Here is a 13661-nt window from a genome sequence, read left to right as displayed (position 1 = left end):
GGCCCACGGGTTGTGGCTTGCTGACTCTTGCTTTCAAATAACTTGTTTTTACATTTATTTATTTTGAGAGAGGGAGAGACAGAGAAAGAGGGAGAGAGAGAATCCCAAGCAGGCTCTGTGCTGTCAGCTCAGAGCCCGACATGGGGCTCATCACAAACAATGAGATCATGACCTGAGCTGAAATCAGGAGTCGGACACTCAACCGACTGAGACACCGGGTTCCCTGTGCTCTCGAACAACTTAAAGATGCTTATTAATAATAATAATAAAAAAATAGAGACAACCACTCAAATTATTTACACCCTGAGTTTGAAATTAGAGGGAATGAGTCAAGAGTGACTGAATTATTCTCTGAATAAAATATACGTAAGTGAACACCAGCAATCACCCTGAAGTGCTCAACTGTGGGTCCGGCTGCACGTTCCGGGCACTTTCACGGTTGAGTCACTTCTTGAACTTTTCCTTTAGGGTGGGATCAAGGCTCTGGGGGCTAAGCTGGCAATAATTTCATCAGTTCTGAGGATGTTGGATCTGAAGCCAATAAGGCAGAGCCGTGGCCCAGGCCCGTGGCCTGACCTTGCATTTTTTAAATGCGTCTAGGCTCACTCTGAGCTCTTATGAAAGCACAGAAAATCCCTAACTCCTAAAGGAAGAAGGTCACGTGACATTCCATAAGGCCGCTGGCGAACCTCTCATCTCTGCTGTGGAGCGTCGGCGAGAGAGGGCTTTGCACAGAAATCCCCAGATCGCCTCAAAGCCGATTTATGAAAAGGCTTTTCACGAACCATGATGGGCGGTGGTCCCCACGTTACCTGCAGGGCTCCCGAAATCTAACCCCCCCCCCAAACCTATGGGGATACGACTCTACTTCTGCATAGGAGTCACAATAAACTGTAACCAGAGAGCCCACCTGAGGGCAAACAGGAACTCTGGTTTACCTGGAGGAAACACTGTGCATGTTCTTTGTGTTTTGCATTTACCTTGAATTCCGGTTTCAAAGGAAAAGTTTATTACTGGTGAAAAGTTTTTCTTCGGATAAACACATATTATTGAAGATTCTCATCTCAAGTAAACTTATTGTTAGGTACCAATAAAATATATATCCTTTCTCCCGGCCAAACTCTGTTTTGGACACACAAACTCAGTCAAATTGATGTTTGTCCTACTGCTCTGGACTAAAAACAGTTGTGTCCTCACGAAGTTCACGTGTTGAACCCGCCCCCCAGCGTGGCTGTGCGGGTGATGAGGGCAGGAGGGTGGCGCCTGCGTGATGGGGGAGCGGTGCTCGTGCAGCAGAGACCCCTGCCGGCCCCTGGCCCTGCACCACGTGAGGACACGGCGAGAAGTCGGCATCTGGGAACCAGAGCGGGTTCCCCCGAATCTTCTGGAGCCGTGACCTCGGACACGGAGCCTGCGGGACCGAGGAAGTGGACGTCGTTGTTCCCACGTCACCCAGTCTGTGGCTCCTGAGCGCAGCCCGAACATCTAAAATGCTCACTCCCCGGCACTTCCGCCGCCTTACCAAGACTCCGGAAATCAAGTGACGAGGTATCTGCCTTTGAGTTTTTAAACAAACACACAGAAACGAGAATTACCATCTAAGCCAGTTTAGGGAAAGCCTGCTAAGGCGGCGCGATTACAAACTGCCGAGCTATAAAACAAACCAGCTTCCTCAGCAGGACAGAAACATCCCTGAGTCCTAGCACGTGGTACAGACTTGGGTTTACTACAAAGCGTGTTGTATCACGGGGCGATTACCTGTTTGGAACCGCTCTGTCCATGTGCTTCTGAAAAGTGCAGCCGGAACGGGAAGTGCAGTCCCACCAGCACCGACACGTCGGGACCTGCTGTCACCTGTGCCCAGGTGCCTGACTTGGGGCCGGTTCCAGCCGTGCACGCGCGCTCTCCAGCAGAGCGTGCTCTCCAAACGTGTGCGTGCTCGCTCCAGGCGGGCACGCTCTCCAGCCAGGCGGGCTGGCTTCTCGCTGGCTCCTCCAGGCGTGTGCGCGTGCCCTCCGGCCCTCTGCGCATGCTCTCCAGCCATGTGCGCATGCTCCTCCAGGCGTGTGTGCGCGCGCGCGCCCTCCAGCCCTCTGCGCATGCTCTCCAGCCATGTGTGCGTTCTCCCGCTGGGCGCGCCCGCTCCTCCAGGCTCGTGAGCTGCACCGGGGCTTCGGGCTCCGCACCGCCCGGCACCGACGGGTCATTCCACGGTATATGTTAAATAGTTGAATCCAGGGTCGTGCTTCCACCTCAGACTTCCACGTGTGTCTCATAGAAGCCTCTATGAGCCCGACTTGGATCTCCTTGGATTTACAGGGTGGGCTCTTCCTCAGGACGTAAGTCGGGTAGGTAGTGTCTTCTGAACCGTACACTGTCCTTTTGCCCCCCGGCTGAGGCCTGCTGAGAGCTTTACAGAGTTTTTGCTGTGCATTTCACCATTTCTGCTTGCGACTTAGCCGTGCTCTTCCCGTGTGGCTGTGCGTCCGTGCCTGGCGGTCAACCCGCGGAGCTTGCTGCGGCCAGGACCTGCCGGACACGCAGAACCTGCGCCCGTGGCAGCCTCCACGTCCTTCCGGGGTTTTGACACACACGGAAAACGCTTTTCCTCGGCGACGCCGTGCTGGCTGCCCCTGACCACGGCCGTGTCTGTGTAACGTGTGTGCAGGTGCACACGCCCACCAGGCGCGCCGTTTCGCGGGTAGGGGCGGGCGGCCAGCGGCGGGCACGTGTGGAAATGCGCCCCCGCCTGGCGGGGTTACGGAGTCCTCCCTCCTCCCTGCAGGCTGGTACTCGGGCTGCGGGGTCAGGCTGCTCCCGTCCGCACGCGGGAGGACACGGCGGCAAATTCTCCACTCGGGACCCAGCCTTGCTTGTTGTGAAGGCAGGACGGGGCCGGGCTCTCCGTCCTGGACCAGGTGTTCCAAACCGCAAGGCCCCGCGGTGACCCCCGCAGGTGCCCCGCAGCATCCGAGAGGCGCCGTGGCGGGATTGTATTCGTGCCACGGGGACGCCCGCGTGTGCACCGCATAAGGGACAGACGTCCAATCATGTTGTGATTACACCCGAAACTAGTGTAACATCGTGTGGCAGCTGCACCCCGCTTAAAAAGTAAATAATAGGTGCATAAATAATTAGCCTGTGAAACCATGAGGACGTAAGTCTGGTTCCTGAGTTGAATAAATCAGTTTTACTTCCAAAAAAACCCAAAAAAGTCCTGTTGGAATTGGGGAGGGATGGGTTAGGAACTGTCTTTGCCTGTTCTGTTGCTCCAAACTCTGGAAAAAACAAGATGATAATAATTGGTATAATCTCCAGTCTTACCCCTCTCCTATTTTTGTGCCTCTGGACAGAGGACATCAGATGGCCACCAGTCACTGAGTGGGAGGGAAGGGATTTACCCATGGCAGTCACCACAGGCCCCAGTAAACGAGAGGTTTTACCGTCAGCTCCCACAAATTGTCCACAGGGACAGAAAAATAAACCAGGACCTTGTTGAGTGTTTAGGGTTCCACGGACACTCCTGTGATATGCTGAGCGTCCTGAAGGCAGAAAACAGTCATGAAAGCTCACCGGCAGCCTGGGGATCCCAGGGCCTCGGCTCACCCAGCCCCACAAATAGCCCGGCCTTCGACCTGGGCTGAGGCCTGTTCCCTCACCTTCATGGTGAGAACAAAGTCAGACCTGTACCAGGTAGGGAGCGAGTTGAAAGGGGTCGTGTGTGTGCGGCCCTCAGCATGGTCTCCAGCACCAATGACTTTGCACACGAGATCAGCGGATGATTCCCACTGTTAATTAGGATGGTTACTGACAATTAGGAATTACTGATAATTCCTAATTAGAATGCAAAACTGATATTTTAAGGTTAGCTGCACATCCCAAATGAAAATAAAATAATTTCTGACCCAGCACCCTGACAGCCTGGCGTGAGGAGCAGGCCCCGCCTTTGACGAGTCCTGTTTCCAAACCAAAGCCATAATTGTCGTTCCACCCCCACCCCCCACCGGTCCACAGGGGCCTGAGCAGCCTGACCCGTGTGGCCACGTGAGGGTGGGGATGACTCCCGTGGCCACTGGGCAGGTGCACAGAAATGCAAAGGGAAAGACAAGTGGGCACATGGCCACTGCTCATTTCAGCAAAAAAAAAGACTTTTGCTGTTTTTTAATTTTTAAAAAGTTGTGCATCTTTTCAAAGAATTGTATATTTATACAAATATAAAAATAAACTTTAGCATCAAATCTTCTTGGGAAAATACTAATCGTTATTATCCAGTAAAGGTACATTTTTTAAATCTCTGGTTTTAATGAAAATAAACAAAAAAAATTCCTCACAATTTCTTCACTCTGGCGAAGAATACCTTCTAGTTTTGAGTGAGCTTAGACTCTTTGGCTCCGGCGAGGAAACGGAGAACCCTTAAATGTGGAGGCCGGCACGCCCCCATGGAGGAGACGCCGCAGAGGGCTGTAACTTGGTCTTCAGGTGGAGATGTTACTCCTGCTGCCGCGAATGTTGACATTAATGGGAAGCGTGACATAAAGCAAGGAAACAGAAGTCTGCAGAGAAAATTGTTGCCTCGTGCTCTGTGAACACCGTTCTCCGGAGTATTATTTAAAATTCACCTTAAACAGTCTGCTGCTGTTAGTTTTCCACAGAGGCCCTTGCCATGTAAACGGGAATTCTAGATATAATACCTATGACACACATACTATGTACAGAGATCTTCTAGAAGGGAGATGCATTTCAAACACCTAAATATTATTATGTGTTTAATATATGATTATAAATATTTGATGTATATTACAAACCAAAACGGTTCTTCTTCCAAAACACCGACCGACGAGAGGTGGGTGGGCTGCAGGGAACTGACGTAGCCGCTCAGGTCCACACCCGCGGGGCCATGGGGCTGTCAGCACTGCACACCGGCTTTCCTGCAGCTGCAGGAAACATCTACCTGTTTTCCCAGAACTGTTTTCCGGAACTTTACAGCCCGGTGGTTTATGTGCTTCCTGTCCTCACAACCATGAGAAATGAGGCTGTGACCTGGACTTTGAGAACAGTCTGTCTCCCTAAAAGAAGATTCAAGGGTTCATTAAGTTGCTTCCAATGACAAAAATAGAAAGCGGACCTTCTTAGAAATGGTAAACAGTACAAAAACCAAGGAAACCATGATAAAGGCTATATTTCACAGGTTAGGAAAGTCATTTAAATTAGCATTTAAGTGATGCATTATATAATTACCCAGTTTATGAAAAGGTAGTATTGAAATTAATTTCCTTTCCCGCATACTTCTCATTTCTCACATTACACCCTTACTCAGCCCTCTGACAAAAAGGGAAGACAAAACCCTTCCCTGTCTGAGGACCGTAAAGCAGGGGATTCTCAGGATTTTCTCACATTTTATGAAAATACAATCTAGAGGATAGTGATATGGGAGGCAGAGGGTGCGGGGCAGAGCCCACCGTGGCCTGACTCAGAGACTGGCCCGCGAGGTGCATCATCTCCCGGGACGCGGACGTGTGTGAACGCAGCTCCACCCAGCAGCGCCCTGGCCTCTCAGATCTAAGAAGCGTGATGCGTCTCTGGAAACTAGTGACACGTTTTATTGGTATCACAACTAGAGGCTCATTATAAAATCACACAGAGTTGTAATATTTGCAGGAAAGAGTCATTTCTTAAGAAAATAATTTAATGCTCAGCGCTCAGCAGAAGCACTTTTCCTCGCGAAGCTCTGGCTGTCCATGAATGCGGGGTCCACCGAGGCCACCTTTGCTGCTAGGAAGGCGTGAACACAGTGCAGGACGGCTGTCAGGTCCGGGAATTCGAGTTCCTGGAAGAAGAATAAGAAGATAAAATGAAACGCTGTGAGTCTTAGAAAAGCACATTACAAAAACACGTAACAGACTCTACGCTTTTTGAGCTCCCAGAAAATCACTCAAGTACAAACACACATGGAATAAGGATGGACTGAGGTCCAAGCAGACACCTGCGGTCTCACGGGACACAAACAGGAAGACACTACTTGTTTTGCAGGGACCCCTGACAGATCGGACTGACGGCTTCATCTTCTTGCATCTCATACAGGTGATGCCCCTTCTGGGTGCCGCCCGGACCCCGTCTGCATCAGGTTGTGGGCTCCTGACCGGGTAGAGCGACTTCACTCAGGCCCCACTGACGCCTGGCCCGGTTGGTGCTTAGGCGAAGTTGTGACGGGGTCTCAGCATAGCAGGGCTCCTGGTGTTCAGAATTCGGTAGGACTGACCACTGTGCGTTAGCCGTGGTGTGTGTGTGCATGCCTGTGCATGCATATGTTAAGTGTACACACGTGTGTATGCCTGTGCGCGTGCAACCATTCGTGGAAGGAACCGCCAGCAGCGGGTGAGCAGAGCGCGTGGGGCTCCCGGGCATAGGCGGGACCGTGGCTCACCCTCAGGCTGTCACCAGCCCAACAGGAGAAAGAGGAAATGATGCCCAAGGGGCAGGTTTCCTACAGAGACAGAGGTGCCCCATCAGGTAAGAAAATAAAAGTAAAAACACTCAAACTCCTGGGTCCCTCCGTCCTCATGCAGAAGATCCCAGATGCACCTGAAACAAAAAGGAGTCACAGACGGCCTTCCCTGCTCCTGAAAGCCCCACCCAGGTGCCCACGACCCTCCAGTGCGCTCGTCAGCCACGGACCCGCACAAGCGAGCTGCCATGGGGTCATCAGTGTCCTAACATTGCTGATGGTGACATGTGTGTCCTCTCTGGCTGCCCTCCCCACCCCCATTCTACCCGTGGAGAGAAAGCTTTAAATGCATTACTCTTTTTTCTCTCCTACTTTGGCACAATAAAGTTCCAAAATAGTTGAAAACATCAAAATCCCTTTTAAGATGCTTGCTACCCGACTGACAGTTTAACTAAGTCTTGTCTACACCCCCTGTGCTCTACACTGTGGACACGGCTTCAGAAGGAGCCATGTCACTGTCCAGGATGACACGCTGGCTCGTCTATTCCACAGACCCACTCCTTTCCGCACCTCTGAAGACAGGATCTCTGAGATGCACGGAGGGCATCTGTAGGAAGGTGAACCCCGCCCAGAGGGGCACCTGCCCACGGATGGGCCAATGAGGTCCCTGTGCTCGGAGCCACTGATTCCAGGTACAGGAACCAGAAGGGCCCCTTTTCTCTGTTCCACTTTGGATTAAGTTCCTTCTTTACAGGCAAATGAATCTGTACCTTGACAGCCGCATGACTGATTACTGCTTACTTTCACCCTTTCTGAGTAATGACCAGCAAGGTGTCTTAGTGGTCGAGGTGCACCCTCCTGCGACAGCGTGCTAACAGTTACATGTTCCTGAGGAATCACCTCACTCCGCAGCCCTCGCGTCACCACAGGATCTAGAAGCTGCCTGGACCTCATGGCAGACCTCACCCCAAGCCAGCCCACCAGTGGTGCCCACACCTTGGGACTCAGTCATGGTGGTCTTCCTGGAGGAGAGGAACTAACGAGTTCCTAAATGTTCCTGAAGGGACATTTCAAAAGAAGAGCTGCCACGTCCACGCGATATGCCTCAAGGTCTTGGTTTAACATCTGCAAATTGGAAACTGCTTTTCAAGTTCCCAGAAGACTTGTCTGGAAGTGCATGGTGCCGAAACAAGGAGCCGGGCACCCCCAGCACGAAGGCCCGCTGAGGGCAACATCGATACTTTCTGGCCCCACGTGTCGAAGGCACACACAGAATCTCTGCTCACACCAGTAAATTCCACACAAAACCACAGTCGACGGGGTCGAAATCCAGGAGCCAATTTAAAGCCTCCACTCTAGGTTTTCCAGATACTGAGTAAGCAGGCGCCCTGTGAACCTGCAGCCGGAGACCCAGCTACCTCCGGCTGGTGTCCTATCCACGTGCCACCAGCAAGGCTCTCCGGTGACACTCATCGACCTGAGAAGTCATGTGTGGAGTTCTGACCTCATGCCCGCCAGGCAGTGAAGGCCCAGCCTGCACAGACGCCACGGAAAGCCACCCACGGAGAGCCCCCAACGGAGGAGCCCCTCCCCGCCCAGCCGCCAGGGAGAACCCTCCACAGAGAACCGCCCCCCACGGACAGCTCCCCACGGAGAGCCGCCCACACTGGGGGAGAAGTGAAGTGTGACGGTATGCACAGAGCAGCGCCTCCCCAAGCTGTGTGACGGTGACAGGTGCTAAGGAGGCGCGGGTCACTGGGGGGGTCGCCGTGCCCCCGAGTCCACCAGGTCGTGTCTCTCAGAGTGCCATGCTGTGTGCTTTGTCTCTCAGATCTGCTTGACTTAGGATGGGGCATCGTGGAGGCCCCCTCAGCTGAGCAGATGAAGGAAATGGGGTCTGTCCCCAACAGAGCATGTGCAGCCTTAAAAGGAAGGAACTTCTCCCACCTGCTTCAACAGGGATTAAGGACACGAGGTTGAGAGGAACGAGCCAGTCACAGAGAACACACCCTGTGTGATTCCCCTACACGAGGCGCCTGAAGTCACTGACACGGAGGGAGGACTGAGTGCTCGGTGAGGGCGCAGAAGGAAGGCCCTCCCTGGCGGCTGCAGCGCCCGAGACACTGTCCCGGCTGTGCGGACCCTCAAGCCTGTCCTTCAGGCACGTTCTGTCCTCCTGCACCGTCGGTCACTCCCACTCACGTCCTGCAGCACCGTCAGGTGCAAATCATGTGCATCTTACAGACAAGATTGGTGAGGTCCCCAGAGCCAGGCCGCACGTGCCTGGGGATGGACTCGCCTGCACTCGGCCCGTCTGCCGGCCCCCAGCACCTCGCCCACGCCTCTTTCTTCGGTGGCATGTTTGTCCCAATGACCTAGAGTTTTAGAAACTGTTGTTAAATATTTCACGGTGGCTGAAATAATGATTTGGACTACAACTCACATCTTATATAATCATCAACTTTTGAGTGTTTTAATACCTAGAACTTCTTAACGAAGTAAAACTTCTTAGGGAGCCATGTGTGAATTCCAGGTGTGAATCATGAGGTCGCCCGGAGCTGAGACAACTCTTCTTCCTCAGTCCTTGCTCCAGGCCTGCGGCATCGATCGCAGGAGTGACGCGTCCTATCAGTGTACAGATGTCAGAATCACCTGTGTGTCCCCAGTAAACCTCCTCCAGTAGAAATCACATCGCTATCCGTATTTCCATCTCGGTGCACAAATCAGTGGCATTTGTCAGAAAGTGTCTGAGGTGATGGACGTCCCTTCCAAAGCCCAGTGGCCAGCGTCAGGTGCCCTCTTTCCCTAATAGCCATCGGAGACCCCGTGCAAGGGGACGGTTGAACGTCCACCACCATCTAAGAGGACAGTTTCCACTCGGCCACAGCGATCCACATGCAGGTGGCACTTCCACGGGAGCCTCAGCCTGTCCCTTCCCCACGAAGGCAACACAGAGGCTACGGGGCTAGTGAGCAAAGCCACACGAGAACGGATGCTGGCAGAACACAAGGACGAACATCTGGGATAACAGACACGCCTTGTAATTGTCCTGAGACGCACACAGGCGGGACTGGAGACCGCACCCACCTTCCAACCCTGCTGGGAATCTCCCCAGGCCGACCGCTCCCGTTCTCTGTTGGGTCCCCCCCTTCCTCGAGGAAAGCGCTCCCCGTGACCTTTGCCGCGTCCTCTGTGACTGCCCTCCTGACACTGCCGCCTCACGTCGGGAAGCCTGATTCTCTGGCTCATATCTGAAGCCACTTTTTCCTCTTCGGCAAACAGCAGAATGATAACTTCCTAAGTTTTATTTATGTGAAAGCTCGGCACTGTTACCTTGCCAGGACGTTGAGAACATCTGAGTCTCCCAACAGCTCTGAGTGTGTCTGTCCCCCGGGGACACGTACTGGAAGGCCGAGCGTCTGCTCCGGGAAGGCTGTTTGCATGAGTGTGGTCTCGAGCCTGCAGCAAGTCCACAGGGGCTCACACGTGCCAAGGGGGGCTGCCAGGCTGTGAAGGGCACCTCCTTTTCTCTGCTGTTAGAAATGCTTTATTTGGTAATTCCCGTGTTCTGACAAGGGCACATACTCTCTTAGGCATAAACAAAGTGAATTTCCCACAGAGCTGGTAAAGGTTTTCCCTGTGAAATTAATATAGAAAACTAAAATAGAAATAAGTGTATCAGATGGGGCGCCCGGGCGGCTCAATGGGTTAAGCGTCTGACTTCGGCTCAGGTCATGATCTCACAGTTTGTGAGTTCGAGCCCCACGTCAGGCTCTGTGCTGACAGCTGGGAGCCTGGAGCCTGCTTTGATTCTGTGTGTGTCTCTCTCTCTGCCCCTCCCCTGCTCCCACTCTGTCTCTCGCTCGCTCAAAAATAAACATTTAAAAATTTTAAAAAAATAAATAAATACAGAAACCAAGAGGCCTCATCCTGGGCAGCCGGTGAGTCTGACCTTTGTCCCTTAATGGACTGGGGACAAGGGCCTGGGCTATGGGCTTGTGTCACTGGCCCACAGCACTTGGTGGGCTGGCCGGTTCTTGGGTCCTATTCTGTCATTCACAGGCTCAGGCCAGTTCTTTCTTTAACTCAGGATGTGCAGGCCCTGTGTTTAGACCACTGACCAGACACACCAGCAACTTGTGCTCACCGCTCCACATGGCAGGGTGTCCACACAGTGACGAACACGGAGGAGGCACCGTGGACGGAGGAGATGGTCTCTGAGGCGGGGCTGCCCGGGTCCTGGCTTTCATTCCACAACCAGTCGTCTGTGATCCTCAGCAAGTGCCCTGCCGGCGACCCCAGCACTGGCACCTGGGCCTCGGTGGGGATGCCCCTGTGCAGGTGCACAGGTGAATAACGGCGCACGGCACCTGCTGTTATTGTCGACACGTGAAGGTTCGCTAGGGAAGACCCAACGAGACAGCTCGGTGCACAGACGCTACGTGAAGTCTGTTTCTGTTCAGCTACAACAAGCACCCATCCACCCATTAAATTCTTTTTTCACTTTTTGAGAGAGATCATGAGTAGGGGTGAGAGGAAGAGGGAGACGGAGAGAGAGAGAGAGAATCCCAAGCAGGCTCCGCACTCAGCACAGAGCCCCACATGGGGCTCGAACCCACAGAATGTGAGATCATGACCTGAGCTGAAATCAATAGACGCTCAACCAACTGAGCCCCCAGGCGCCCTGGCACCTTTTAAAGAAAGCCTGTGCTCCTTCTGGGTGGGCACCGTCCGTAGCCCAGCCCTGTGAGGGCGGCCAGGGCACTAACGTCCACGTGAACAGGCGGTGAGGGCCGGACAGTGTCCTCTGAAGGCTCAGAAGAGGGACGTGTCAGCCCAGGCCTGGGCCAGGCTGAATGACACCTGCACTGTTTGTGTTTCAGGCAGAACCAATGGGTGCAGCTCGTCCTTAAAAACCACATTTGTCCCACTTAAGTTACATTCCTGCTACCTGAGCTGGTGGCCTTCAGCGCACTGGCTTCTGTGTTCCGTGTCCTCACGCCCAGGCCCGGGCGGCCACACCGACCTTTGCCCTCAAGCCCCATCCCTGGCCCCCTGCTCCTGCACACGCTCCCTCTCATTCCTTCCTTTCCTGTTTCCAGAAGGGTCCGCCACCTGCTGGCACAGCTCTGTGCTTGGGGACAGTGGCTATAAAACCCCTTTTTGCACCTTTACAGTTTCTGGTGGAGGTGATGCAGCCTCAGAAGTGAGTGAGCCTCCTATCATGACACAAGCTCATCGACGCCTCGGCACGGACCCCTGGAGCAGGAAGGGGTGAACCCGATCCAGCTGGACGCTGTGTGGCCTTCGGCAGATCCCTGTCTGTGCAGAATTTCCTGACTTGCCCCACCTGCACTTCGGGTCTGTCTTCCATCCACCCCCTGCCCTGCACATGGCAGGCCCTGAGACAAGGGACCAATGGAGAAGGTCCCCACGCAAGGCACGGCATCTGCCCTCTGCAGCAACTTCCCGTCTTCCCAAGGAGCGGGCGGGCCGTCACCAGGAGACAGCGCTGTCCTCTGTTGAGCGGGGACGGGGACAGGAGGATCCTGTTCTTGCAAGCAGTGGTGTGATGTCCACCTTCCTGCGGGCCACAGTGCCCTGGCTCTCAGGGCCACTTGGCGTGGGGTCCCCGCCACCGTCGTTGGCAGCAGCCGATGGCGGGGTGTCGCGGGAGCTGGTCTCCGGGGGCGCTGGCCTCTGCTCAGTGCCCGCACCACCTGTCACGGCCCAACCCTCTGGGTGTCACCAGTGTGCTCCTGTGCAGGACCCGCTGGTGGGGAAGCAGGACCTGTGAGAAGCCCATCCTCCGGCCCCAGAAACTCAGGGCAGCTCTGGCAGATCAAATTCCTGTCCCCGGGGACTGGCTCCTTTCGTGTGAGATGAACACGGAAAGTCTGAGTTTGAAGGCAAGTTGATCTCTTTCACTTTATTTTTTACACCAAGGTCTTGCAGAGGAAGTGTCTGGAAATCCCAAAGGCAGCCGTGGGTTCCCATAAGGTGATGGGGCAGCCCCGTCAGCGGCTCACGGCACTGGTAACGCCACGGCTGTTAGAAATCCACTCAGACTCTTCGGGAGAGAGGAGCCACCAGGGGTCACTGAGCCCCTTCAAAGAAAGCCCGTGGGCTCCCGTGGTGTCGTCACTGTGGGTTGACGCAGCTCGCTGAGCAGGCGGGGTGCAGCTCTGTATTCATGGCCTCCTCTTGTTCCCACAGTTTAAAAATCAGAAACCAAAAATAACCTACTCCTCGCAATGTGCAGATTCTCTTACCTCTGGGACGTGAGCAGCCTATGCTCGAGCAGAAGGCAGGCTTCCCGGAGGCCTCGAGCTGCCATGAGGACAGCACACAACCAGCTGTGAACCCCGGCACACGCTTGCAGGCTGAGTCAGGAACTGGAGCTGCCCAGGGAACCGCCACACAGGAGCCTGCCCACGGGAGCCGCCCCACGGGAGCCGTCCCACGGAGCCACTCCCCGGGAGCCGCCCCATGAGAGCCTTCCCACGGAAGCCGCCCCACGAGAACCTTCCCACGGGAGCCGCCCCACGGAAGCCGCCCCACGGGAGCCGTCCCACGAGAACCTTCCCACGGGAGCTGCCACTCTGGAGCCACCATGAAGTGTGGACTTGGAAGCTTAACACTCGGTTGCTGGGCAACAAGAAAACGGACACACTGGATTCATCAAAATTGAAACCTTTTGGCATCAAAGGACATTTTCACGGGAGTACAAGGTGAAGACAGCCTACAGACGGGAGAGAACACCCGTAAGTCGTGTTTCTGATGTGGGGTCAACACCCAGCATATGTGGAGACAGAACTCGCTCAGCTCAACCAGAGAGAGAAACACGGCTCTCCTAAAAGATGGGAAAGGACTTGAACTGACATCTCCCCAGAGAAGGTGCACGAGTGGCCAACAACCTCAGAAACGATGCTGCACTCCACTAGGCATCAGGGACATTCACATAAAAACCAGAGGAGACCCCGCCTCACACCCACGAGGGGGCTGGGATTTCACAAAACAGAAAATAACAGATGGGCGAGGGTGGGGAGGACACAGAGCTCTCGTGCGCTGGTGGGAAGTCAGCCCGGCGGCCCCCGGGACACGCCCAGAACCGCCGAGCACACGCTTGTGCACCAGCGCTCGCAGCAGCTGGAAGGCGGAACCAGCCATGTGTCTGTGGACAGGGGCTGAACACAACCTGGTGTGTCCACACGAC

General features: G+C 54.3%; 1 protein-coding gene across 2 annotated transcripts in view; it reads right to left on the bottom strand.

Annotated features, from left to right (window-relative positions):
* Positions 1 to 4568: 4568 nt before the first annotated feature.
* The window catches only part of SNTG2 (syntrophin gamma 2), a 180309-nt gene continuing 171216 nt past the window's right edge, over positions 4569 to 13661 (bottom strand). For both annotated transcript variants that reach the window (XM_040495951.1, XM_040495950.1), the window contains one exon: positions 4569 to 5827. In XM_040495951.1, coding sequence (XP_040351885.1) covers positions 5693 to 5827 — 135 coding nt within the window. In that variant the 3' untranslated portion in view covers positions 4569 to 5692. The remainder of the gene's footprint in view (positions 5828 to 13661) is intronic.

This window comes from Herpailurus yagouaroundi, unplaced genomic scaffold (genome assembly GCF_014898765.1).
Source record: "Herpailurus yagouaroundi ecotype Mexico unplaced genomic scaffold, PumYag 188, whole genome shotgun sequence".
Taxonomy (NCBI): Eukaryota; Metazoa; Chordata; class Mammalia; order Carnivora; family Felidae; genus Herpailurus; species Herpailurus yagouaroundi.
Note: the sequence above shows the minus strand (reverse complement) of the source record. Positions and strands in the feature narration are given on the sequence as shown.